This window comes from Microcebus murinus, chromosome 16 (assembly GCF_040939455.1).
Source record: "Microcebus murinus isolate Inina chromosome 16, M.murinus_Inina_mat1.0, whole genome shotgun sequence".
In the NCBI taxonomy this organism is placed as follows: Eukaryota; Metazoa; Chordata; class Mammalia; order Primates; family Cheirogaleidae; genus Microcebus; species Microcebus murinus.
Window position 1 is genome coordinate 42,913,751 of NC_134119.1, and position 26,023 is coordinate 42,939,773.

General features: G+C 42.0%; 1 protein-coding gene across 1 annotated transcript in view; it reads left to right on the plus strand.

Moving 5' to 3' along the window:
- Positions 1-26,023, plus strand: part of CFAP61 (cilia and flagella associated protein 61) — a 263,247-nt gene that overhangs the window by 119,244 nt on the left and 117,980 nt on the right. The window contains exon 18 of the mRNA XM_012757361.2: positions 17,385-17,512. Coding sequence (XP_012612815.2) covers positions 17,385-17,512 — 128 coding nt within the window. The remainder of the gene's footprint in view (positions 1-17,384; positions 17,513-26,023) is intronic.

The window sequence follows — 26,023 nt, forward strand, 5'->3', positions numbered from 1 at the left end:
AGACCATTGAGCTTAGTCAAGATTACTGATGTCATGATCTCCATAGTAACCAACTTAATAAACAAAAAGGATGACTTAAAAACAGGGGGAAAAAAAATAGAATAAATAAGGTATGAAAATAGCATGGGAGTCATAAAGGGTTTTTTATTGCTACTCATTTGAGATATCAAACATGACTCAGCTATAATGTGGGCAGGCATGAGCCATTCAGTGGGTTGAAACCCCTGGTAATAAACATAAATGACATACTATGCTATTGCTCCTACTTCTTGTGCCATTCAGTCATGTCCCAGGTTTTGTTTGTTTTGTTTTTTTCATATAATTCAGTGCATCGAAACTGTCACCATGGCAGTCATTGTAATTGTGGTTTTTATGGTAGTTTATGTATTTAACCAAAAGGAGCTGTGCTTCCAGGGACCGGGTCTCAGGCAGCACTTCCTGGTCACCAGAGGGAAGCTCCACTCACCAGAACTGTCCCTGCTTTCACTACCGTTCACTTATCCCCAGGACGGTGCTCCCATGGAACCAGAACTAATAGTGGATTTTAAAAGTGGCACCAAGTATTATCTGTCACAAATTGCAACTAAGCAGGTCCCAAAGATGGTCTGATAGTGTCCCACAGAATTATATACCATAGACAAGTATTTAATTTGTTTATCAGATAGCATAGATCCCACACCTTGGGTCTTTGCTCGGTCACTCTGTGTTGGTAAGACCGGGGCTAGCGGCCCCACAGGACATGTGGCTTCTAATAGTTCACTGTTCCCAACATCCAGGGGAGAGCAGAGGGAGGAAACAGCCCACAGGGCCCATGTTCCTAAAGGATCTCCAGGCCCTCTGGCCTGAGTAATCAAATGCTTTTTATGAGCACACACATACACACAATCACCATGCAAATATGGCTCTAGAGAAGAGCTCAGGTTCCACATTCCAGGCACCTCCCAGAGTGCAAAGTGGTGGGTGACAACAGCCTGATTCTGGACTTCTGTGGCCCACCCTCCCTCCCCAAGAGCCAGGTGGTCCATCACCAGAAGCCAGGTGGGTTTGCACCTCCACAAGCCTGCTTCTCTACCCCACCAGACTGTTTTTTAAAGCATTTGCTTTTTGTCCACAACTCTGATACACACCACACTTTGTATTCATCTTTCAAGTAAAAGGGGAAGGAACTTCTGTCATCCTCCACCCCTCCCTGCCTTAGGGAAGTCCCCTGTGTTGGTCACCTCCTGCTCCTACCTGGACAGGCTCTTCTGCCTACACTAAGGGTCCAGGGCCTGTTCTGCATCACTAGTTTGGAAGCTTGCAGGTGGACACTTCATTTATGTCATTCATTCGTTCAGTCAGTATTTTTGTGTGCTGATCATGTGGCAGGCTCTGTCCTGTGCTCTGGGGGTACAGCCATAAAAACCCTTCAGACCCCCCAGAAGCCACACTGGCCTGTGAGCCTGCCCCTCTTGTGGCCATGCCTCCACACACTAGTGCTTTTGACTTTTGTTTCATAATTATTTTAAAAGAATTTCATGCAAGAACCCCATCAGATGCAATTAAGACATTTCAAAATGTTCTTAAAACAAATCTTCCCATTCTTTTTAACCTTCCACAGCTTGCTCAAAGTATAGCTAGCGCTAAGTGTGGTTTTTAACTCCCCTTGAAACTACAATTTCTATTTTTGAAAAAAAGGGAAAAGGGAAAAAAAAAAGCAAACCAGTGAGCTAAGTTAAGAGCTTAGAATTTCAGGTGTCCAAATGTTTGGAAAAGGTGAAATATTTTACCTACATGGCAGTTGGCCTCCCAGGAATTCCCAGGAAGGACATTGTATCTATTTAAGAAAAAAATGACAAAGCAACTGCCATTTTGAAGGCTCTACTTGACAGATGTGTAGAGTATAGAAATCTATGTATTATTAAATAATTCTTTTTAATATGCTCAAGAATAAGCAATTTGTAAGCCTGTTTACGTTCTCACCATCTGGGTGCATTCTGTCACCCATCTGTTTCATGTAATTATGTAATTATCAATATAAGGAAAGAATAGGTGATATAATTAACAAGAAAAACTGATCCACACTGAAGAGTAAAAATGACATGCATCTGTTGAATGGCTTTTTGTTTCTCTCCCTTCATTGTTAACTGTTTTTTTCACACCCTTCAGGAGAGCTGTTTTTGCCATGGTGTGTGCAATCTCTCTCTCTCTCCCCCTCTCCCTCCCTCCCTCTCTCTTTCTCTCTCTCTCTCTCTCACATACACACACACACCCTCTTATGTGGAGACAGAGCATTTCATAGAGTATTATAGGAGCCAACACAACTTTGCAAGAAATGAGCAAGGCCTTCTTGCAGTTATTTATTGATTCCGTACCTCTGGGAGAGCCCTGATAGCCACTTCCAGAAGATGTAATGTAGCAGCTAGAACTCTAGGAAACATTTCAATTAATTAGCAACAGATGGAAGGACAGGGCAGTGTGTGGCCTTTTCATAAGATAGAGAAACTCCTTCAGAAAAATTCCCATACTTGGTGCTTTTGTTTTCACATCAAGGCTCAAGTAATGCATGTTATTTCACAATAGTACCACAATCCCAGTGGACTGGGTTAACTTCCACATAATCCCACTGAAGTTAGTCCTTGGAGAAGCTCTTTTGTGTAATGGAGACTTGTGGGCAACAGAGATGGGTCTCATACCGTGGACAAAGTAGGGACAATGAGAGTGGCCACCCACTCCTCTGCCTGACCAGGCCAGGCCCTAAAGTTCTCCCTCCATGACTTGGAAGCAGGAGTATGTGTGTATTCAAGGAGGGGCGTCTCAGTGTTCCTGTGACCCTGCCACCCCAGGCCCTTCTGTGGAGTCCTCAACTCTGGTCCCCAACTCAGGAATGTTCTCCATCGAGGTTCTCCCCAGCAACTGAGGAAACCATCACTGGAGGGGCATGGTCTTGAAAAAGCTTGGATTTCAACCCCAAGACACACAAAGAAGAGGCAGCACCCCCCTCGATCCATTAAGACAATAGTTACTATAGAGATGCAGGCATAAAATTTCAACACTTCCTTCCACTGATTCAAAACTCGGGGGCAGGGCTCACAGCCTGGCCTCCCGTGGTGTTTAGCAGAGCGTCTTCCCTCCTCTCCCACAGGGATCCTGCCTTCTAGAGCCTGCACCTGCTTCTCGGTTAGGGCAGGCAGAGGAGGAGTTCAGAGAGAGGGAGAACCCTGTGTAACAGACCCGTAAAACTACAGAGGCTTTTTAGGCAACAGTTCTCACCCAGGAATTAAACCTCAGAGAGAGAAAGACCTCTTACTGAGTCATTTCTTAACTGTTGCCTAGAACTTTTTTGTTGTTTGTTTTTACAAACAATGCCACTCACTCTAGGGCTCTCTTTCCTCTTGCTAGGTGATAATTTTATGTGTTGAGACTGGATTGTTTTAGAGATCCATCTACACCATAGCATCTCATGACAGAGCCTCTCGATGGCACGGTCTCTGTGCAAGCTTTGCTTTTGGCTCACCTCCAGCATGAGGAACCATGGTCCCACCCTCATTGTTCCATGTTCTGCAAGCAAATACCTAACTAGCTCCCACCTAGGTTTCTCTTTGTTTCTTTAAATCAAAGGGTATTCTTTGATAAATCCTCCATAAAACCCGTGATTGTTCCCCAATCTATCTGTCTTTTGAATTGTCATTTCTATGGATTTTTTCCTTAAAGCAATGAATACCCATAGAAGAAGCATATAGGGAAAACTTATTAGCATGCTATGAGGAGAGTATTTTAAAGGAGTAAGTATTGGGGACACATGTGGCTAGATTACTCGAGGGATTTTGTTGGGTTTGACTTTATATTTGTTTCCTTAATCCAAAATTAAAATTATTTAATTGCAACCATAACTGGATAGTCCATTATGGATTTTAAAGAGAAGAACACCATTTGATTCCTAAAGAACCTTTCTTTTGCTATTTCTAGTTTTGAAAATGTTTTAACAATAATTTCTTTTTCAAGAAACATTTCGGTTATATTTTTAGTATTTCTTGAACAAAAGAGCAGAGAGTAATTGTTCCTTAAAAGAAAATTATTATAAAATAAAGAGCTATTTTCATACACATATCATATTCAACTACAAAGTAAAAACTTAAAAATCCTATATTCTATACTGAACCATATTAAAAATCATTAAAGCTTAAACGGTTTTCGTTTAACCCTCAAAAGTGGCATTAATTTTTCAAGTGGTAACTGTTGCTTAAGATGCTATTGTGCCTGTGTGATAAATGTTTAATGATTTGGTAGTACATGCATGGCTTAAAATCCATTATTTATTGCACCTTTGCTTGCCTGGCAAAGGTGACGATTTTATAGCCCCAGCAGTCATGCAAACACATTTATACCAAACCGATGACTGATAATAAATTTCCTTACTGTAAATGTCAGTGGGTTTCATGTGTTGCTGCCATTACATCTTGTTTGGAAGCTGAAGGCTACACAGTTATGGGAGGCGCCAGATGGTGTCATTAACACGAACGCTGGGACTGTTTGCTGCTGACGTGCGTGTGAGAAATTAAAAGTACGTGACCTATCTTTACACTGAAGCGTGATGTCAGTGGTGAATGGGTGTTAATTATGGTGCAATATGCTTGCCTAGTCCCTTCCATCCACACTCAGAGGGGTTTTAGTGTTTTTTTGGAAAACGGTTTGTTTTTGAACATATTCAGAGTGAGCAAAAGGGGAAATTTTCTCAAGGACTCCTGTTTGATTTGTATTTGGAGTCCCCGACAGCTGCTATCACGTGGGTGTTACCCTCCTGAGCCGCAAGCCGGCGTGTCAGGACTTCTAGGCAGTGAGGCCTTTTGTGCTGATCAATTACAGCAGTATTGTTACTGCTGTTGGTTTTGTTTTCATAACTTCAGATATTTTAAATACTTGCCATTTTGGAAAAGTTTCCATTGAGAGCATAGACTTGGTGTTTTTTAAAAAGTGATGCCAAAATGATCGGGAATTTATTCAAACAATGAGAAGAAAAACAGTGGAAATTTTCTGTACTGATTTCTTTCATGGGTTGGGCTGTTTGTGTGGTAAAGACTAAGACCTATATTTTCCCTGATCTGATGTGAAATATCTGAATGACTGAAGTTCGCCTCCTGTGTTTTATTAAAATGTATCTCCAACTTGTGTTCAGCAGCGGCCACTCCCATTTATTTTATTTCAGCTTCCTTCCTGTTGGGGTTTCTGCTTAACTGTCTTTTCATTTCAGTTTAAACAGAAGGTGGATTTGTTTTATTCCTCCCTCCAAGTCCTTCACTTGAACCAAGAGGCTATTCCATTGAATCTGACCAAATTCCTTTGAACTTGTTTTAGCCTTAGCATACTCTGTAGGAATTTTCAGAAAGGCTTATTCTTTCAAAACAATCATTGTGCATTGCTTTTACAAAAGCCCAGGGAGCCTTTTGGTGTGCAGAATTTTAAAGTCATGTGAAAGAGAATACAAACCATTGTTTGCATTGAGATGAAAGAGATATGCCTAATTTCTTCAGATTAAATCAGAGATACAACTGGATGGCAACAGGAATAGTGGGCCTAATTGAAAGACTAAAAGTGTGCATGGAGGCGCACATTGGAAATTTAAAATAGAGTCATGCATGTTAGCTGGCTTACAGGACATGTAAGTGTGTGTGGAAAATATCCAGGAGCAAAAATAACGAAATGATGGGGAGATAGCAAGATTGAAAACTTCTACCTGTGAAACAGCACTCACTTTGGGCAGAAGTTCTCAGAGGAATGAGTTTTCTGCCCCTGCTGTCATTTTCTTAGCAAATGAAGCGGAGGCCTAAGCTAGCAAAGCAAATAGCTCCCTACCGACCTGAGCAAACAGCTACTCTCTGGGGAAATAGAAGTTCTCATCTTATTCTGTGTCCAGAGATTTGCCAAGTAATATTGCCTGATGGGAGGTGGTGGCATGGACATAGTGGTCATCAGCTTTCCTCCCCAGGCTTCCGTCCTGACCTCTGCTCCTCCCTTTATGTCCCCTTCGATGTCTGCTTCCCACACTGCCCATGCGCAACCATTCAGCCTTCTCCTGTCAAAGGCTGTTCTCAGGACATCACCTGCAATCCATTCTTAGAGACTGACCTGAACTTCAGTGGGTATATCACTCTTCCAAACCCTTGGCCTGCCCTTCCCCTCTCATCCAGAAAGTTGTTCGCTCCCTTGTCTGCCTGGAAATGGCCTATTGATCCCTCTAAATCCAGCTCTGCTGTCATTTTCTCCAAGAAATCTTACCTGTCTTTCCCTGCCATCCTAGACCAATCAAACCTCTGCTGATTCCATGGCTTCCTGAGCATAGCCTAAACTACTGAGCCACAGAACCATGAGCCAAATGAATCCTTGTTCTTGTAATCCACTACGTTTTGCATTGGTTTGTTACATAGCAACAGCTTCCCGATACGCTGCCCGTATCACAAGGACTGCATTTATTTATTTATTTGTCTGTCTCCCGACGTAATGAGCATTCCCTATAGACGGGAACTATGCCTCACTCACACCTCCGCACTTAGGCCAGTGCTTGGCACCTTGTAGATGCTTCATATGTATTTGTTAGTTGGAATTGTTGAATTAAACTCTATGCTAAAGTTTTGATGGTAGAATTTCAGGCAACAAGGCACTGAGTAGGTTATCCTAGCACCCTCAGGATTGCTCCACATCCAGTTGCCTTCTCCACTAACAAGTTAGACTGCCCTTGTTGCTAGTGTTGAAGAAAAGACAGAAGGCCCAAAATGGAGTCACTTACGCTAAATTTCCACATTACCAAACCAAAACCTAGATTGTTTAATTGTAAGATCTGACCTTCTGAGAAATCAGAAGAGAGGTAACAGTGAAACCCCATGAAGCCAAAAAGATTTTGCTTACCTCTCTGTAGGGAAAGTACTCTTGAAATGGTCAATCCACTACTTGTTCATTGTTCCTGTTTTCATCCTCTTTTTTGTATTTTTGACTTCCTAAAAAACTCACTCACTTCTGACTAGCTCATCAGAGCTCCTTTCTGTTTCACAGACAGGATGCTGCCTGTTCATGAATTGTTAATAAAAGCCAATCAGATCTGTAAAACTTGATTTGTTGAAATTTTGTTCTTTGTCACTAAAAATATTGATTTTATCCAAAGATTTTTTTTTTCCCAGAGTTGCTTTTCTGGTTGAGGAAGTGACTCTGTGGCATAGTAACTCTTTGCTATATAGTTGCTTCTATAGGAACAAAGGCAGGCAAATTCCAGCCTCCTTCTAGGATATTAAGTGCAAAATATTTTAAAACCTATGGCTCTCAGATACACCACATGCTCTACTCTTTATGATATGGGATGGAAAGAGAAAGATGGCCTGAAGTTCTGTTTCCTTTAAGCAAATAGTGCTCAGACAGATGATGCCCCACACAATCTCTATAAACCTTTCTTTCATTGTTTTTAGGAAGGGAAAACCAATAATACAGCTTTTTTCATTTCACAAAACTCTTACGAGAGCAAATTTATTACAGATTATTTCATATATTTCTCTGATTTCTTACCTTATTATTAAGACATTCATAGTCAAGTTCTATATTATAAACATACGAATATATTCTGTGATATTGTGATATAATAAGAAATATATATTTAGTCTTCATCCCCAGCTCCTGGTCAGAGCTCCTGAAACCCTTGTGACTTCCTGAGTGATAAAAGCAGTCAACTATCTTTTCTTATAATATTTGTTTTTGTGTACCCCATCCCCCATCCACATCCTGAAACAACAATAAAGGTGAAAGGAACATCTTTTGTCATTTATAACAAGTATACCATTTCATGTTAATGAGGTGATTTTTGTTAATGAGGTGATTTTTGGAAAGCCTCTAAGGATGGGGGGCTGCTTGCCAGGAGAGCCAACCATGTGATGAGGGGGCTGGGACTTTTAGGTCCATCCCCGACCTCCAGAGGGGGGAGAGAGGCTGGAGGTTGAGGTCGACCACCAGTGGCCAATGATCTAATCAATTGTGCCTACACGATGAAGCCTCCATAGACACCCTCACTAGAGGGGTTTGGAGAACTTCCGGGTTGGTGGACACATGGAGGTGCTGGGAGCGTGGCATATCCGGAAAGCGCGTGGAAGCTCTGCACTCCCCTCCCCATACCATGCCCTTTGCATCTGGCTATTCCTCAGTCCTACCCTTTTGTAATAAGCCAGTCATCTAGTGAGTAAACTGTTTCCCCGAGTTCTGTGAGCCATTCTAGCAAATTTTTGAACCCAAGGAGGGGGTCATGGGAACTTCCAGTTTACAGCCAGTCAGTCAGAGCACAGGTGACAACCTGGGCTTGAGATTAGCATCTGAAGTGGGGGTGTGAGGAGCAGGCTTGTGGGACTGAGCCCAGGTAGACAGTGTGAGAATTGAATTGAACTATAGGACATGCAGCTGGTGTTGGAGAATTGGCTGATATGGGAAAAACCCTGGTGTCAGAAGCGTTCTGTGTGAGACAGTGTAGAGGAGAACAGAGTTTGTTTATTTTTTTCTTTTTAATGCACTTTATGTTTAGTACATGGAGGACAGTTTTTGTTCTCATATACCTATATGAAAATGCCATCATTTCGGAAGGTCACTGTTTAATAAGAGTAATGCCTTACATCACTTTCAAATGTGAGAGTTTCCAAAGCCTTTGAGGTCACACCCTCTTTTTATTCTAGTACAAGTGGTTCTTTCATGGGTATATAGAAGTCAACAATGATTAGGTGGCTAGCTGTTACGTTAACGAGTTTTTTAAAAGAGATATTAATACATATATAATGTTGTAGTAATTTGTGCTCTTATAATGATGCAAGTCAGGTAAATTGGTTCTGTAAACCATTTCCCTGCCATAGATGTGCTTCATTCCTGCCTTCCCTTGTGTGCTCACCCAGAGAAGTCATTTCTCCAGTTTGTGGATGACACTGTATTGATACCTGGAGTGCCAACTAGCTGACACATACCAGACAGGATTCAATTAGAATGGTGCAGAGACTCAGAGGACATTTGTGAGCACTTGAAACTGTTCAAGGTGGGAAAGAAGAGACACGGAACCATTTGACGTTATCGCCCTAAATTAGGGATTAATGAATTTCAGTGTTTTTGAAAAGCCAACAGTGGATCTTCCTTGCCAATGCTTGTGTATTGCATAAAGGCAATCATATTTTTAATGATTATATGAGCTAGTTGTTTGGGGCTGTTATTTAATTGAAAGCAAGTAAATTAACCACACATTTCATCAAATCGAAGATGCCATCAATTATAAGATGTAGTTTTATTTTATGTACCAGTAAGAAAAAAATGTGGCCAATTAAACTGTGACACAGTGTCTTAATGAGAGTCCTAAACAGCCTGTGAATCAGTCATATGAGTCTTATTGCTTTGAAATTTCTTTCATCTATTCAGAGAGTGGAGGCAATTTATATATGTTCCCTTCAATTACATTGTTTGCTGGGTGATGGGAAAAAATTTTTTTGCATGTGATTCAGTAACAAAATGTAACATAGCTTCATCTACTAGCGGGTATCTATCATCCTTTATTTGCTCCTGAAAAGCACTCAATTATTGCATTGCAAGAAAATATGGAATTATAGCCCTTCCTCCAATGATGAATATTTGCTTCACTAATATCAAATTTGTACCTTGCTGCTCAGTTTCTGGGCCTTCATGGGAACACTGTAAGTGTTCATTCCAATGCCAAATCATGCTGTAATCTTTTTGAAGACATTGTCAGGAAAAGTTAAACTCAACACATATTGTGCACATAATGTTCATGACTCTCTTGAGATAACAATGAAAAGCTAGGACCAAGTCACCCATACACAGGTAAGGACAGCTATGTCACTACTGCGCCTGGCTGACACAACTGTTAAGATGCCATGGAGTCTTATTTCAGGGAAATGCTAGTGTGAAAAAACATGTACAAACTAGATGAAATCCAGTAGTCACTCAACTTCCAAAACCAGTTTTTTAATATAAATGTTTAATAATGGTCATAAGTGAATGTCATAGGGTGGCAATAATTTTAACTTTTTAAGAAATTTGCCAAATAATGATAATGGCCAGATGGGGAATATGGGTACAGGAGGGATTGAGACAGATGGAGTTGATAAGAGAAATATAAGAAAAATGCAAGTTACAAAAATTTACTCATTGAATTAAGGAACTATAGCTAAGACCACAAGTTGCCTGCCAATTTCCACTCCTCCTTTTAGCCTTGGTAATGGTACCTCAGTTGTATTCAAGGCAGCAATGTGCCCCCCCGCCCCAAGAGAATACATTTCCTACCCTCCTTTACATCTGGCATGAAATGTGACTAAATTTTGGCCACTGAGATAGAAGGAGAAGCTGTTGGAATAGGAATTCAGGAAAGCTGCTTAAACGGAGTGACTCAGCTAGTAGGAAATCCCTTTCACAACCTTCCCCTCCCTGCTGCCTGGAATGAGGATGTGATGTCTGCATCTCTGCAGCCATCCTGCACCGTCCTTGACAATGAAACTATGCAATAGGCTGGCGAGTTGGGCAGGTAGAAGGAGCCTGGGTCTTTGCTGAGTTTGTGGTACTGCCTTAGTAGCCCTGGACTACATATTTCCAGATTTGTTTTGCATAAGTGAGCAATTACCTTCCATCCTGTTTAAGCTACTGGTATTTAGCATTTTCTGTTATATGCAACTAAGCCCGACCATAGTAGATACAGGAACTCTCTTTCTTCAACTAGTATTTAGTCTATGTGGGAGAATGCCACAAGAGTCTATTAAGCTCCCACTCTTGGCCTGGGATAATGTGAAGGATGTAAAGGAGTTAAAGGTGTGCTAGTTCTTTAAAGAAATAACAATTCTTCATGGGTAGTACCATGTTTCCCCCAAAATAAGGCAGGGTCTTATATTTATTTTTCCTCAAGAAGACACTGTAGGGCTTATTTTCAGGAGATGTGGTTTTTTTTTAAAGTATGGTACAACAATCTACATTTATTCAAATATAGTTAAGTCGTCTTCTTCTGGAACATCATCATAACTCTCCAAACCCTGAATTCCATCCTGAATTTCTTGTGACTCTATTTCCTTTAGAACCATTGGCCCCCAATCTCTCATGTCCTGCAACAGAGCTCTCATGGGGCAGATGAGAAGGGCTGCTCGTCTTCTTTACCGCTCCGCAATGAAATGCATGGGTTGTGCAGATATGCTGCGTAGCCATGCCCATCACTGGGTTTTATTTTGGGGGTAGGGCTTATATTGTGCAAATGCTTAGAAATCCTGCTAGGGCTTATTTTATGGGAAGGTCTTATTCTGGGAAACACGGTATTACTGACAATTTTGCAGAGGCTAAATGAGTGTTTCATTCACTTCACAAACACCTAGAGTGTGTCTAGTGCGATGGTGGGATGCTGTGGTGTGCAGGTCACCCAACCACCACAGCCCACTCTTGGCCCTTGTGTTGCACAATTTTGATTATGTTCTATCCGGTGTTAAGAAAGAAGCCAGACAGTGTCCGTGAGTCATCACTACCCTCAGCAGATTCCATAGACAGAACAGTTTGCATTTTTGTGAAGTGCTGGATCTACAAAATCATTGGGAGCTTCCTAGTTCCCTCAAGCAAGAGGAAAGTTAAGAGAATCCTTCATAAAACAAGTCTCCAAATCACAGCACTATTTCAACAGACTTATGCTTTCTTGCATGGAGGTGTTGGTGTTCATCTCATACTTTTGAACCCTTTTAATAATTTAAGTAGGATGGCTTTTTGAAATTGCATTTTGTGTCTGTGGAAGAGATTTTCAACTGATTGGTTCTGTTTTGTTTTATTGGTTGTGTTTTAAATGTCTATACCTCCCTACCCATTATTTATTTGGTGATATTGCAATACTTTGCCCCGAAGAGATCAAGTTGTGAACTCTGAACTTTGAAACCTACACTGATATTTGTAGCATTGTCTATCTGTCATCATTTGTTTTGCTCAAGTTGGGAAAACAGAGGGCTACTGAAAAAGAAAGGAGAGAATGGAGAAGCATCATAAAAAATTACATTTATAAAGCAAAACTAGGCTTATTAAGGATTTCAGAAATTTTATTCCTAATGGGCTTGAATCTCTCCATCTTTCATTTCCTTTCATGGACAGAGATCCCTTTGAAGTCTTTGGATGCTTTCTGTAAGAAATGACTATATATATATATATATATATATATATATATATATCCACACATACATCCCCACACCCACACACACAGGTGTGAGCTGAAAATTGAGCTCATTGTTTTGGCCTTTTAAAATGTATTTTTCAAAGATTTACCTTTCATATTGCAGATGGAAGAGAAGATGTGCAATTTTATCTTGTGTAACATCTTTGCCTGAAAAGCTCACAGTATTTGTAGACTAAAAAAAACAAAACAACAACAAAAAAATAGTTCCACATTTGCCTGCTAAGGAAGGCAGAGGCTTGTGTAATTTACTTCCATTTTACACCTGAGGAAACTGTTATTTAAAGAAAAGAGGCTCAGAATTTCAACCAGTAGCAGAATGAAGAAAACAAGCCTAAACCTTGCTACCAGCTAATGACAACTAGTCTAATGATCCCAGAAGTGTAACCTCCAGAAGAAATTGTGTCATTAGAAAAAGTTTACGATAGATATTGTCATGTTCCATTTTAGTATGAACCTTGTGTTGATTATGTAGGATCGTTTGTGTTTATTTTGATCACTTACTAGTGTATTGGCCTATTTGTAGTTTTAGTAACTTCTGATCTTGGATCTATTATTGAAATTCAGTTTCAATCATGCTTTTATAGTCATTCTAACTCATTCTAAGTACAGAAGAGAAGCCAAACCAGATGTGGAAGCACAGAACGCAGGTCTATGTATATCAGATAAAATTATATCTTGACTAGTTTTTTATACACACAGAGCAGGTAACAAATGTGCATAAAACACACAACTATGTGTTTGGTTCTCTTGAACAAATGTATGTGAATCATGGCATCAACTCAACTGGGTATATACATCAACACCCTTTTTATTAAAAAGATCAGATTTAATGCTAAGTAGTTCTAATTATATCTAAATCTTTCATTTGGTCGTTTAAGCAACTGGAAAAGAACCAACTAAAATAATTTTGAATGGTAGAAATTATGTGAACACTCTTTAAAATTTTAGAGTCCATGAAATGCAAAGTTATCTGTTCTTTTACCGTTTATGGGATGCCCCCAAATGTATGGCAGGGATTGTTCAAATAAAATAAAACAAATGCCTCAGAAAACAAAGACATAGTTTCCGACCTCAAGGTGTGAACAGTCTAAGTGGAGGGTGGCAGACAATCCAAATAAATGGATAAGAGCCACCAAAATCTCCTTCTGTGACTTAGTCACTCACGCATGCAGATTTCTGTTTCAGAAGCTCATAGGACATTACACATATAGAGATTAAAACTTAAACATTTGCTCATTTCTATTTTATATTTTCTCCTCTCAATTTCTCTGCTTCTCATCTGACCTTTACTGTTTGTTTCCCTTGGAATCCTCCCCACACCCCCAGGCTCAGCTCTAGAATTTCCTATCTGGGGAATCTGATATTATCATTCTTTCCTTTCCTATCTAAGGGGTGGAATTTAAGGTTTGAATTTTAAACTCATTATGAGAGTCAAGATCAGCTTTAAGGAACATTTCTTTTAGCCTTCAAAGGTCAGCTTATACACCATGATTCATAGTTGATTTTCTCTTGCTGGGGTACATGTTGCTCTCTATATTTAAAATCATCCGTATGTCTAACAAGCTAACTTAGTGTCATTAGAAAAATAGAAATCAGAAATGTCTTGAAAGGATATGGAGATAAGAATTTGATTTCCCATCCATATTATCCCTGGTATGGTATGTAGGTAAAAATAGCTTACAGCAGCGGTCCCCAACCTTTTTGGCATCAGGGACCAGTTTCATAGAAGACAATTTTTCCACAGACGGGATGGGGGTGGTGGGTGGAGCTCTGTGGGGTTGGGGACCACAGGCCTACAGTGCCCTCTGTTTAATCTTTGAAATAATTTGCTGTTTCAAGGCACATTTAATTTATATCTCCAAAGTATTAGTCAATTACTGGGGCTTTATTTTTACTTTACTATTAAGGAAATCAGACCCCAAACAGGATCTCCAATGCATGGGACATTTTTTGGTAGATGTGCAGACTGAGAAAAGAAAAAGCTGGCTTGACTTAGAGTGTCTTCCATACCTGTTTTTCTTTCCCATGAAAACCTGTAGTTTGAAGGAACATAAAGGACGTAAATATTCTGCTTTCATTAATAAATGACCTGTGCTTCCTGCTTATGGGCAAAATAAACCCTTTATAAAGCAGCAAAAGCAGTCTTCATTCACAGATGTCACAGAAAGAGGTTTCCAGACTGGGAAGAATTTTCTTCAAGGCATTTAAAAACTATCTATACTAATAAAAGAAAAACATGATTTTTTCAGGTCAGAAGGCTTCATCATACCTGACGATGGATATGATTTTAATTAAAACCTGGGCACAAAAATTGGGTTTACTGTGAATGACTGTGAAGCCTGATCACTCTCCTGAGACACCCACCATCATTGGTACTGATCACTAACTCTTGACACCCGGAGGCCACTCTGTCTATTTAGCAGTTAGAAAGGTGATTTCTAAGGCCTGGCAGCTGTTGGCGTTAAAGCATTGTGTGGGAAACAAAAGCCATTCTGTTCTGTTCCCTGGCTGCCTTTGTATGATTGATACAGGAGCTGTTTCATAAATGAGGTATAATTCTTTGCCAGGGAGTTTCATTACTGCCCATGTTTCAATGTTCGCTTACACTTGCAACAGCAGAGGGGAATGTTTGAATGTACCTCCTTATGGAAAGAATCTTGGCTTCTGACCTCTGTTGAGATGCTTGCATTTACAGTCTGTTAACTAGACCTGAGATTAGATGCCATCATAACAACATATATGCTTCCTATCTTCCTTACTCTGTACCACCAAGTTCAAGGCTGGCTAGAATGAATTTGCTGTCAGACTGCTTGTCTTGGAAACCAGAGCACTGTGAACAGTGGGCCCCCATGTACCAGTATGAACTAGATTTCTCACACAATTCCTCATTGACCTGTCCTAGGAAATTCTCTTGACAGCATATCAGAACTGACATTTATTTAAAGTACATGTACTTTTTCACCCAAATGGTATATTCATTATTTTCATATAGAAAGTTTATGAGTCTAGGAAATTTTTGATTATGTATTAAAAAAACAAATTGGCCTAAACAATCAAGGAAATGTGATGGGCTACATCCTTCGTCTCAGCTTTCATTACTCCCTGGGCTGTAACCTTTGCTGTGTGACTTTTAGAGTCCTCCCATGATCTTTGGGCTCAGCCACATGCCTTGCTTTGGTTAGGCTTAATAAGTATTGATTATTTTCACTTACCCTTTTTGTACTTCTACCATTGCTATGAAAAGAATATGCCCCAGCTATCTCACATCAAAAAGAGAAATGTGAGGCAGATCTGGAATCTGCTGGCTGGAGCCAGATCCAGCTGAGGCCAGCCCAGGTCAACCTACTTCCAGCTGACACAGAATTGCATGAGCAAGAATAATAAGTGACAGGTGTCTTAAGCTTGTGCATTTTGAAGTGGTTTATGACACAACACTATTGTGGCAATGTCTGACTAATATGTATCGCTCATACAACTGAAGAGTCCAGGTGTAGTATGGGTTTTAGTTAGGATGTGAAAGGAATTCCTGATCTATTTCTCTGTGATTCTCTTCAGCCTTCAACCAGGATGATTTCCCTCTTGGTGGCATGCTGACCGTAGCTGTTTCAGGCTTCACTTTTATACTCCATACCATCCAGAAAGCAAAGCAAGGGCTTCTCTTCTTCAATCATACATAAGTCCTGGGCCTCACTCTGATTAGGCCAACTTAGGTCACATGTCTATCCTGGGCCAGTCACTGAGCAAAGAGGGAAGGAGGATTATGTGACTTATTTTATTTCAATCAGAGCCCCCTGTTGAAGATGGAAGTGGACCCAATCTCTTTCAGAATCCATGTGGTGCTGAATTAAAGGTGGGAGTAGGGAGTGGAAGAGATACTGAGAGGCACCAGCAATGTTAATTATAGGGAGAGTCTAAAATCTGCCACCTTTGTTTTTGATTTCTATTAATATATTATTTGGCTTTAGACATTTTTGTAGATGTCTTCACCCAGAAAATCTTCATTTTGCTAGATTATCTAGAGCTAGAGAGAAGGGGTTTATCCTCTAAACCACAAATGTTATCCTTGTAAATGGCAAAGCATATGGCCACACCTATACCACCTAAGACACTGGAAGGTGGGTGGGTACCCAAATAGGACTTTACCACTAGCCTACCAGACCCCCAACTCCTGGTAACTCAGTATTTTAAGAAAATTAAAAGTCAGTTTCACCTACTAGAATGTGGAGACTTCTGACCCAGAAGATGAGTTATTGCTGATGTAATGAATTTAACAAGAGTGGGTTGGGGGTGTTAAGAATGTCATTCCACTGACTTCTGGCCTCCATTGTTTCTGATGAGAAGTCAGCTGTAATTTTTGTTACTGTCCAGACACATAGCGAGCACCAAATAAAAATGTGTGTTGAATTAATGGATTAAAAATAGAACCAAGATCTTTGGGCACATAGTCGAGTATTCTTCCAAAGTTGTAAAACCTTCCTTTATACATTTAATGCTCACGTTGCAGCCTCTGCAGGGAAATGAATCAAAGGAACAACTAATCCAAGTAATTTTTGCAAACATGGACATTAAAGTGATCACCAGTTACTTCCTGTGTTTCTAAGAGTCCTCCCTGACCCTGAAGTATCTGAAAGATTGAACAACTTTATCATTCAGCCCATTTTTGTTATTTAGCAAATGTTTGTCATTCTACAAATATTATTGAGCACCTGCTGCTCAATAATGGTGTGTTAAGTAGACTTGAATGTGAGATAAAACTTGTTTTCAAGTACCCAATTAATATAATTTTTCACTCAAGGTTTCAGGGAAACCTTGGACAGAAAGAAAGACTGAAGACTTTTATGGAACTACAGATTCTTGGAGAGTAGCTTAGCTATCTTCTTGTAGGATTATTTACCTTGTCATTTCTAATCATTAAGGGTTCTATATGAAACATCTGTCATCAGTAAGACAAAATCATCCTAACCACGCATTTTGATGTGGCCCAGCCAACGGGTTAGGCATATTCTCATATTCCTACATTAGTTTCTTAAAAATACTTTCCCATGCATTTCAGCATGGCTATGCATGGGCATTATTAGATTTGTTTTGCTAGTGATATCCTGGTAAAATAATTCCACGAGACTGCAAATTTGGGAGTATAGGCTCAGCTATATTTTCTTTGATTCCCTCTTTGTCTCTGTATTTTTTTTTCCAGACAAGTTATGCCTTAAACCATACAAACAGAAAACTAACATTGGAACCTAAAATAACTGTCAATGCCAAGATTGTTGTGGTTGGCGCATCCAGTGTTGGGATCTCCTTCCTAGAGACATTGGTATTTTGGTGAGTTGTTTTACTGTATTTATTTTTAAATAGTAAAAGTTCTCTTCCTACACGTGAAGAGAACCCCTTGAGAAAACAGACCTGAGTCCATTTGCTACCACACACACCTTGCCTATATGGATTAATGAATCAGTAGAATATTCTACACCAGGGGTTAGCAAACTATAGCCCCCAGGCCAAATCTGGCTTTCCACCTACTTTTGCAAATAAAACTTTATTGGAGTGCAGCCCCACTCATTTATTTATGTGTTGTCTGTGGCCATTTTTTATGGTACAATGGCAGATTTGATGGCAGATTACTCTGTTGAGTAGCTGCAAAGAGACCATATGGCCTTAAATACCTAAAATATGTACTATCTGGCCCTTTTCAGAAAAGGTCTGCTGAATCCTCTTCTAAATAAGTATTTCTCTTACTGGACAGATCCTAAGAATCAGCTGGTGCAATGGTTAAAGATGTAGATTCCCAGACCCTGAACTGACACACAGAACCAGGAACTCCTGGGGAAGGGTCTAGGAATCCGTATGTTGACAGGTCCTCCAGGTAATCAGCAGGCCGGGACCTTTCTTCCAACCCCCACATGTTGGGTGCCTCGGAACAGGGTAAAACCCTTCAGGGAAGACTGAGGTCTATACATCTCTTAGGATGCTGTTTTCTCATCATACTCAAAGCATTAAATCAGGCTTCCTTTCAGAGCCCGTTTTCCCAATAGATGCTTCTCAAGGATTCTCAGCTTCCCCAATCTACATTTCCATCTGCTCATTGAATTTCTGTACCTCTTTAACAGGAAGAGCCCTGAGTTACTGTCTGAGAACTTGGGATCATGGCCTGGCATCACCAACACCCAACATGGAACCCAACCCTAGGTTCATTGCCTAATTTCTCTCAGACTTGCTATCTTCATTTATTTTTTAAAACGTCTCATAGATGTTTTAAAAACTCTTACTTGGGAACCACAGAGCCCTAAATTAAAAGAGTCCATTTTTTCCCAAATATTTTGCTCAGGATCACATGAGAAACTTTAGCTACGTTTCAAAACTACAGTTGCTAATATGTAAGTGGGGTATGGGACGATGCAGCCCACCAAGACTCCTCTAGAAGCCAGCAGAGTTATCAGCTCAGAGAAGACAGGTGGGGCCTTGTGAGGAGTTGGGTAAGAAAAAGGATGGAGAAAATAACCCTTAAGAGGTGTTTGTGCCTGGTTAACAGGGAGATGAACTAACCTCAAATGGTTGTTTTGCTCCCTTGACATCATATTAACCAGATAAAGAAAGAACTGATTTTTTCACTTTGTAGCCAATTTGTTCAATTCTCCAGAACATACCCTTAGTTAACCAGAAATAAATTACATGTCATTATTGAACTTAGCAACAGGTTTCACATGCTTTAAATAATGTGGTCAGTTTGCAGCAATATTTCATTGCAAGAATGAAAGGATGAGAAGCACCTAGGAATGTTCATTTTCCTGAGTGTGCCACACTGTAGTTGAGTGCTTTACTCGTTCTAATGCGTATCTTCTAAAAATTCTGAACAGCAAGTCTTACGCAAGCATTTCTGAATGACAAATTATCAGGGTGGAGTTGCGAAATTATAATCATTAAGAAGTTATCATAAACAGGTCTTAAATCTTAATTCAGCTCTGTACTTAGTCATAATGTTTTGTTTAAATGATTACATTGAGATATATACGTGTAATTTTCTTTTTGCGGAATCAACTTAGATTTAATAAAGACAAGTATAAATTTTGATATAAGTATTGGGTTGATTAAATTTCCCAATCAAACAGACCTTTTTAAAGCATTTTAAAGCACTCATAATTCTCTATCATCATTATACAGATTATGTACACTAAAAATAGACTGATATCAGTTTACGGATCTCTAATCCTTAAGAGAGGAAATAGTTTTCTCATTATTTTCTCTAATTATTTTAAATTAACAATCACCATAGTAACCTCCTGCATATTTTACTTTCCCGGTTTAGCTGCCATTCGAACTTAATTTTATAAATGATTTGAGCCAGAATGAAATTGAAGAAAATAAACTTTTCACCAAACATGCTCACCAATAAGGATTAAATCCACATTTTGGAAGCAAGAAATGGTGATTAGAAAAATCACCTTCCTGGTAGTCTCGAGTTGCGTCACCACACTAGGCAGAGGTACCAGACTTTCTGGAAAATTCATCTGAGGCCCAGTACAGTGACCTCTTTTTGTAGAAAATCTGGTAAGCCCGTCATCTGGTGATGCAACAGATACAACTCTTTGTTCTTATATTATTTCTATGCAAGAAATTATAAAGTACATTTGGTCTCCTCTTTAAAGGGCACCAAAAGCAGTCCTTGCATAACGCCTGTGTCCTTCTTTCCCCAAGTGCTAAGGTGCTACTGGGAGAGCCTAATAGCTTTGCCGGGAGTCACCCCCTACGCCACTAAGACACGTAAGCTCCGTGTGAGGAGGGAATATTGAGGGCAGTGTTTTGATTTTTTTTTTTTTTAAGTACAACAGTGTATCTGGTCCTCAACTGCTACCCATTTACAGTCACATCTGCACAGACGCACCTTCTTGCTTTAGGTTGTCAGCACCTGCATCTTGTCCTTCTTAGGGGGAGCCTCTAGGGCCCGCCAGTGCTGGGGGAGATGTGTGTCAGGCTTTTCCCTGGGGACACACCCCAGTGTTCCAGTCTTTCACTTCCCTTGTCTTCTCCCCCTGTCCTGGTCCTGGCCCTGGAGATCCTCTAGTGTGGGCTGGGGGTGGGAGCGGGGACAAGGACCCAGCCCTGCTCACAGAGCCTTCTGCAATCGTATCAGCCCCGTGGAGGTACAGAGATCTGTGTGCAGCATCATTCAGGGTTGGGTAAGGCTCTCCTAATTGTTCCCTCCCCGTCTTGTGCATCTGGCTTCTGACGGGAGCCAAGGAGGAAGTATCCTGTCCTCTTCCCATCCCCTGCCGTGCCGGGTGTGGGCCTCCATGGAGAGGATAGGGAGCTGGGCGGGGGCAGGACAGCAGGGCCAGAGCTGGGGCCTGGGAGCAGTTGTCCCGGGGAGAGGGCTTAGAGGAAGGAAACGCCAGCTCGCCCTACAGGGTAGAGGGCAGTGAGTTGGAGGAGGAGGGAAGGGGAAGATCTCAAGACATTTCAATGTAAATTATGGGCATTCTTCATAATGCCCAACACAGTCAAGTGATGGACCAGAATTATTTTTAGATTATGGTTCTTGTGATGGATGGGTGGTGTTCAAAGAGCAAGCTGCCCTTGCTCTTTGGGACTGAAGGTTCCTGGCTTGGGCAGTATAGGTGTTACATATGCATTATCCTTCTCAGTCCTTCTAATGATAAGACTTCCTTAAAACCCCAACCACTGGAGAAAAACAGAAAGGACTCGGCTTTGGCTGTAAGTCCACGTCTGCTGCCCACCGTGCTGTGACCCTGAGGGTAGTCCTGGGAGGGTCACAGCAGGGGATCCCCAGGTCCTGTCAGCCCGAAGTTGCCATCACCCTAGGAAGTCCACGAACCCCATCAGGGAGAAGCCCAAAGTGAACTCCCTATTCTAGGATCAACACGCAAGTCCTGAGGCCAGCTTATGCCGTGTGTTAAGGAGACACGATTTCCCGAAGGAGAGCTTTTCCATGAAGTCTAAAAGCTCCTTGCAGAAAGCAAGAGGCCTCTTTCTGCAAAGCTTAGAAAGTCGAGTTTTCACCAGGCACGTTGTGCACCAAGGCTAGCCCTGCTGGACGCCCCAAATGCAACACTTTGAATATTTCAAGTTTTCTGCAAAGATATTCCAAAATCATTTTTAAAAAGAAATATGAAAACGCTATACACAAAAAGGCCAGGAACCAGGTCTATGAAATTCTCTTCTCTTTTTACATCCTTTTTGCTCCCAGCGTGGTCTGGACCAGTGGCATTGGCATCTCCTGTGAGCAGTTAGAAATGCAGAACCTCAGGCCCTGCCCCAGGCAGTGTCCCAGGCACAGAGCTTGGCCCCGTCATGAGGCAGGACAGCTTCTCCACTTTCTTGGGGGCATGAGCCCACTGAGCTGGGGCAGGTACTATTTATCATGCTGCAGCCTGTGCGTCTATGCTTCTGTGTTTTATGGCATTTACCCCTAATTATGAGACAGCTCCTTTTAATCCGTTATTTTAAAATCCTTCCTAATTTAATTCTGGTGTAAAGAATCTCTTGAAGAGCCTGGGATGGCACTAGAAAAACGGACACAGGATGCATTTTTCAGGGGATGACAGTGACTGAAAGCTGCCCGGGTGGCATCCCCACGCCCCTGTGTGCGACTCTGGAGAGACCTGCTTTGGTTCACAGCAGGCGCCTGTGGGCCTTGGAAAGCCCAGGCTCCCCTTGTCTTCTCCATCCACTGCCGAGAAGAGTTTTCTCGGAAAACAACCAAATCATCTCACCAAAAGATGAAGTCACAGGTTTTCGACCTAGACATCGATCCCTCCTCTGGTTGAGTACACTGAGGTGACTAAGAATAGCTTGGAACTGGCAGGGCATGTTTTTAAAGCTACGATTGCCGCTGAATGACCGCAAGTCCTGTTATCGGGCCGCGCAGTTCCGCACAATATCCGGCACAGCTGTGGGCTCTGGCAGCCGCCAGCCTAGTGCTTGCAGCTTAATTAGGCTTTTTATCTTTACATTTGTCTGAGGACATCTGAAACCTTCAGTGTGGCCTGTCACTAATTAGGTGACTAATTAAATAGTCAGTGCTTCCTTGCTTATCTCAGAGCTAAACCGCAATGAGCAGGTTTGTGATCGTGACTGTCCCATTTTCTCCGTCTCTGCCACGTGAATCAATGGACATCGCCCCCCCCCCCCCCCCCCCCGGCCCCATTGCCCTGTGAAAAAGCAGTGTGGTGGGGAGGCCTGCAGGGCTGCCCTCTGATGGGCCAGGGCATCAGGCGGCAAAGTGGGGCAGAGCCCCAGGGCCGTACTACTATGCTGGCATCCCAGTGGGATCAGCTAGTGGCTGGAGCAAAGGGGCAGGGGACGGTACATGTCAGGCACAGAGGCTCGGCCTCCCGAGGCAGGAGGGCTTGACATTCCGCCAGGAGAAAATAATGACCCGGAACTCACCCTGGTGTCACTAATCACAATTGGGCTTCCTAATTTGATTCCAATATTTAAATGTAATTAATGTTAAATAAAAGTATCTTCATTTACAGAAATCATCCACTCCTGCTCATTTCAGTATAATTTATCTCCTGATACCCACTTTAGAAACTCCCAGAACAAAAGAAAAGCAGTCCACTTTGAGCAATATTGGGCCATTTTGGTGGGGACAGATCAGCTTATTGGTTTTTTTCTTTTTTGTGTGTGTGGATGCTTTGTGATTCTTTGGGGTCACAGGTGTTAAGTAGGACATGCATTTTTCCTGATCACCCCAAGTGCAAACCACGTACCCGGAACTGAGTGGTATACTTGCCTACTCAGTCTTCATCATCTGCCATTGGATAATTTTCAAATGATGACTTTGGTACCTGTCTTTGTTTGTGTTCTGTCAAACCAGGCTGAAAATAAAAAATTGGGATGCAAGCATTTTATTTGGGAGTGATCCTAGGGAACTGCCTGAGAGAGCAGGACAGTGAGAGGGGAGTGAGGAAAGCCAACAAAACCAAAAGATGTACTTCTCGGTGGGTCACCACTGGGGGCAACTGAAGCTCCATCAGGCTGGGACCCTCAGAGGGACACAGCTGAGATTGGTCCCTTTTGGGGGGAGGAAGCTACGATATTTATCCACTAGTCCCTGCCCTGGTTATTCGTGATCACCCTGGGCTGTTCTTCCAGCCTGTCCCTCTAGCGCCCGTGGCCAAGAATGGCCTTAGGCAGAGAAGGTAGGAAATCACTGGGTAGGAGAAGCCTCTGCGGATCACCAGGTGGGCCAAAGTAATGTGGGTAGGCCCCAGTGGCATCTGCCAGAGCGCCCTTACTGTCCCTTAGTTTCCTTAGTTTGTTCCCTTCTTTCTTGTTAATATTCTTACAGTTGCCTTTTGTGGAAGCACGTGGGCATAGACAAAGGCAGAGAAAAAGCGAGGGTTAGATAAGAAGGCTGTGTCAAGAGGATTTTGTGGTGTTCTTGCAGCTTGAAAGAGAATCCCAGGTGTACTCCTCCACCAGAAAGCTTTGCTGGAAAATAGATGGCACCTGGAGGCTTTGTCTTGGCAAATACTTTATTTCTCCTTTGGGATGGAGATACGGTTAGACCAATAGTTTTCCAAATGTGGTGTGTGCAACAGCACCTTCCGCATTACCCGGGAACCTGTCTGAAGTGCAGATACTCAGGCCCCACCCTCAAGGACTGCACCAGAAACCTGGGAGGTGAGGCCCAGAGATCTGTGCTTTCATGACCCTGCGGGGGAGGCTAAAGGTCACCCAAGTCTGAAAAGGCTCAGTTAGGCTGTGGTGGAACGAGTCTGAGCTCTGCCGTGGCTGACGGAGCCCAGGAGAATTATCCAAGATCCGTGAACTCTGATCTCCTCAGCTGTGTTATGGGGAAAGCACCCCAGAATCCCTCCTCACACACAAGCACGAGGGTTAAATCAAGTAACATGTGCAAAGCATCTGTCAGAATGCCTAGCACGCAATACTTGTTAGACTGACACCTCCCCACTAACTAAATTTTCATATCTAGATCCCTGGTGGAAGCCAGCACTGACTTTCAAAGGAGGGAAGTGACTAGGGAGATGGAATCTTCTCAGTGTGGAGGATGCCCTGTTCCCTAGAGATTAGGGGTGAACTGGAGATGCTTCCAGCCAGCAGTTGCATCTGGCCCTTTGTGAAACTTTCCCCTGGAGTCTGGTTAAGATGGCCACCACCTCTGCTTTGACATCAGGAGGACCAAGCAATCAGCCCAACATCCTGTGGTGTTTCTATTTTGCAAAACTGCTTGACTCTAGAGAAAATTGGAGTTGCCCACTTCTCTGTTAGCTATCCACCCAAACCGAGGGACATCCATATTCCTTATGGATCATGAGCCACCTCGGGGTCTTTTCAAGGGGCTCTAGCTGACCGCCATTGCTATATGGTCTACCCATGGATGTTTCTTAGGCCCTTTCCTGATCCTGGATGCTTTGAGACCCTTAACCTTGACATGCTTGGGGACCTTTATTCTGCCAGTAATCTCAAGTTGACCATGTAAATCTTAGGAGGCTGTGACTACCCACTACCCCAAGGCCAAGAGTTCTGCTACTGTTTGAAAAAAAAAGGCAAGACAAAAAATTCAGTCTTTACTCATGTCTCTCAAATATTTAATGTGATCATATACTTCTTTCACAGAAACTTATATTAAACTCTACCCTCCTTTCTTGAGCACCCCAAACTCCTGGGAGCCTCTCAGTTTTTCTGCCCCTAGAATAGTGTCATCCTTGGACCACCAGCGTGGACATCATTTGGGAACTTTCATAAATACAAATTCTCAGGTCCCACCCCAGACCTACTGCATAAGAAACTCCAGAATGGAGCCCAGCAGTCTGTGTGTTAACGGGCCCCCTAGGGATTCACTGGGTCTTCAGTGCCACCAGGCCGATGCTGTCTTTGCCCCGTCAGCTCTGTCCTACCCTCCCCACCTTTTTCATGTGCAGCCTCACTCTCCCAAAACCAAAGTACACCATACACCCTCAGCCATGCATTCTGCCCGCCTTCCTCAGCTCTGAATCTACCACTCTCTTTCTTTCCTCTCTGCAGAGGGAGGATCAAGGCTGTGACTCCCACCCACTGAATTCTGTTATCCTGATACAAATAGGACCATGTACAAGTACATTCATGGAATAAGGAGATACCAAACTGCCCCGCCCCTTACAGCATTGATGTTGGGTGGAAATTTGGAGGGGAAGTGTAGAAAGAGCCTGGCCTGAAAACACAGGCATGGGAGCCCTTCAGTAGAGATGACAGGTGGTCATCCTCTCTGGGGAGTGGAAGTACAGTGAGCCACTGTGTGAGACCCAGCCCAGGCAAGGCCGTCACTGAGCAGATGGCTTTTGGAGGCTGTGTTTATCTCTAAGTGTCTCTAAGAGTGTTTAATGTCTTCTCCTCTGAAGATAATTCCTTTCAAAGGGATAATCCAACACTACCAACATTTGTAAGGCATTTGGGCTTTCAAAACACTGCTTTGAATTTCCCCTTTTTTTTTTTTAAGAACTTGTAGGGGAGAAAAATGTTTTAATCACCTTCCAGATTTTAGGGTTAATGTTGAGTAACTTTCTATAAGCAGTGGATTGCAAAAGTTCTAGACTCTGCAACAATTCTGCACATCACAGCCACTTGGGTGGGGTAGGGAACATTGTAAAAGTAGAGTTTCCCAGGCTCCTGTCCCTGAAGTTACAATTCAGTAGGGCTAGGGTGGGTTCCGTGAATATGTACAGTATTTTTAAGACTCCCCAGGTAATTCTAATGTGCAGCTGTGTTTAGGAACCATTTATGTAGACATTTCCTCAAAATTGGTGGTCTTATCTTTAAGAAAACCTATTTCCCCTCATTGTAACTAACCTGTTTCTATGGGCTTGTTTT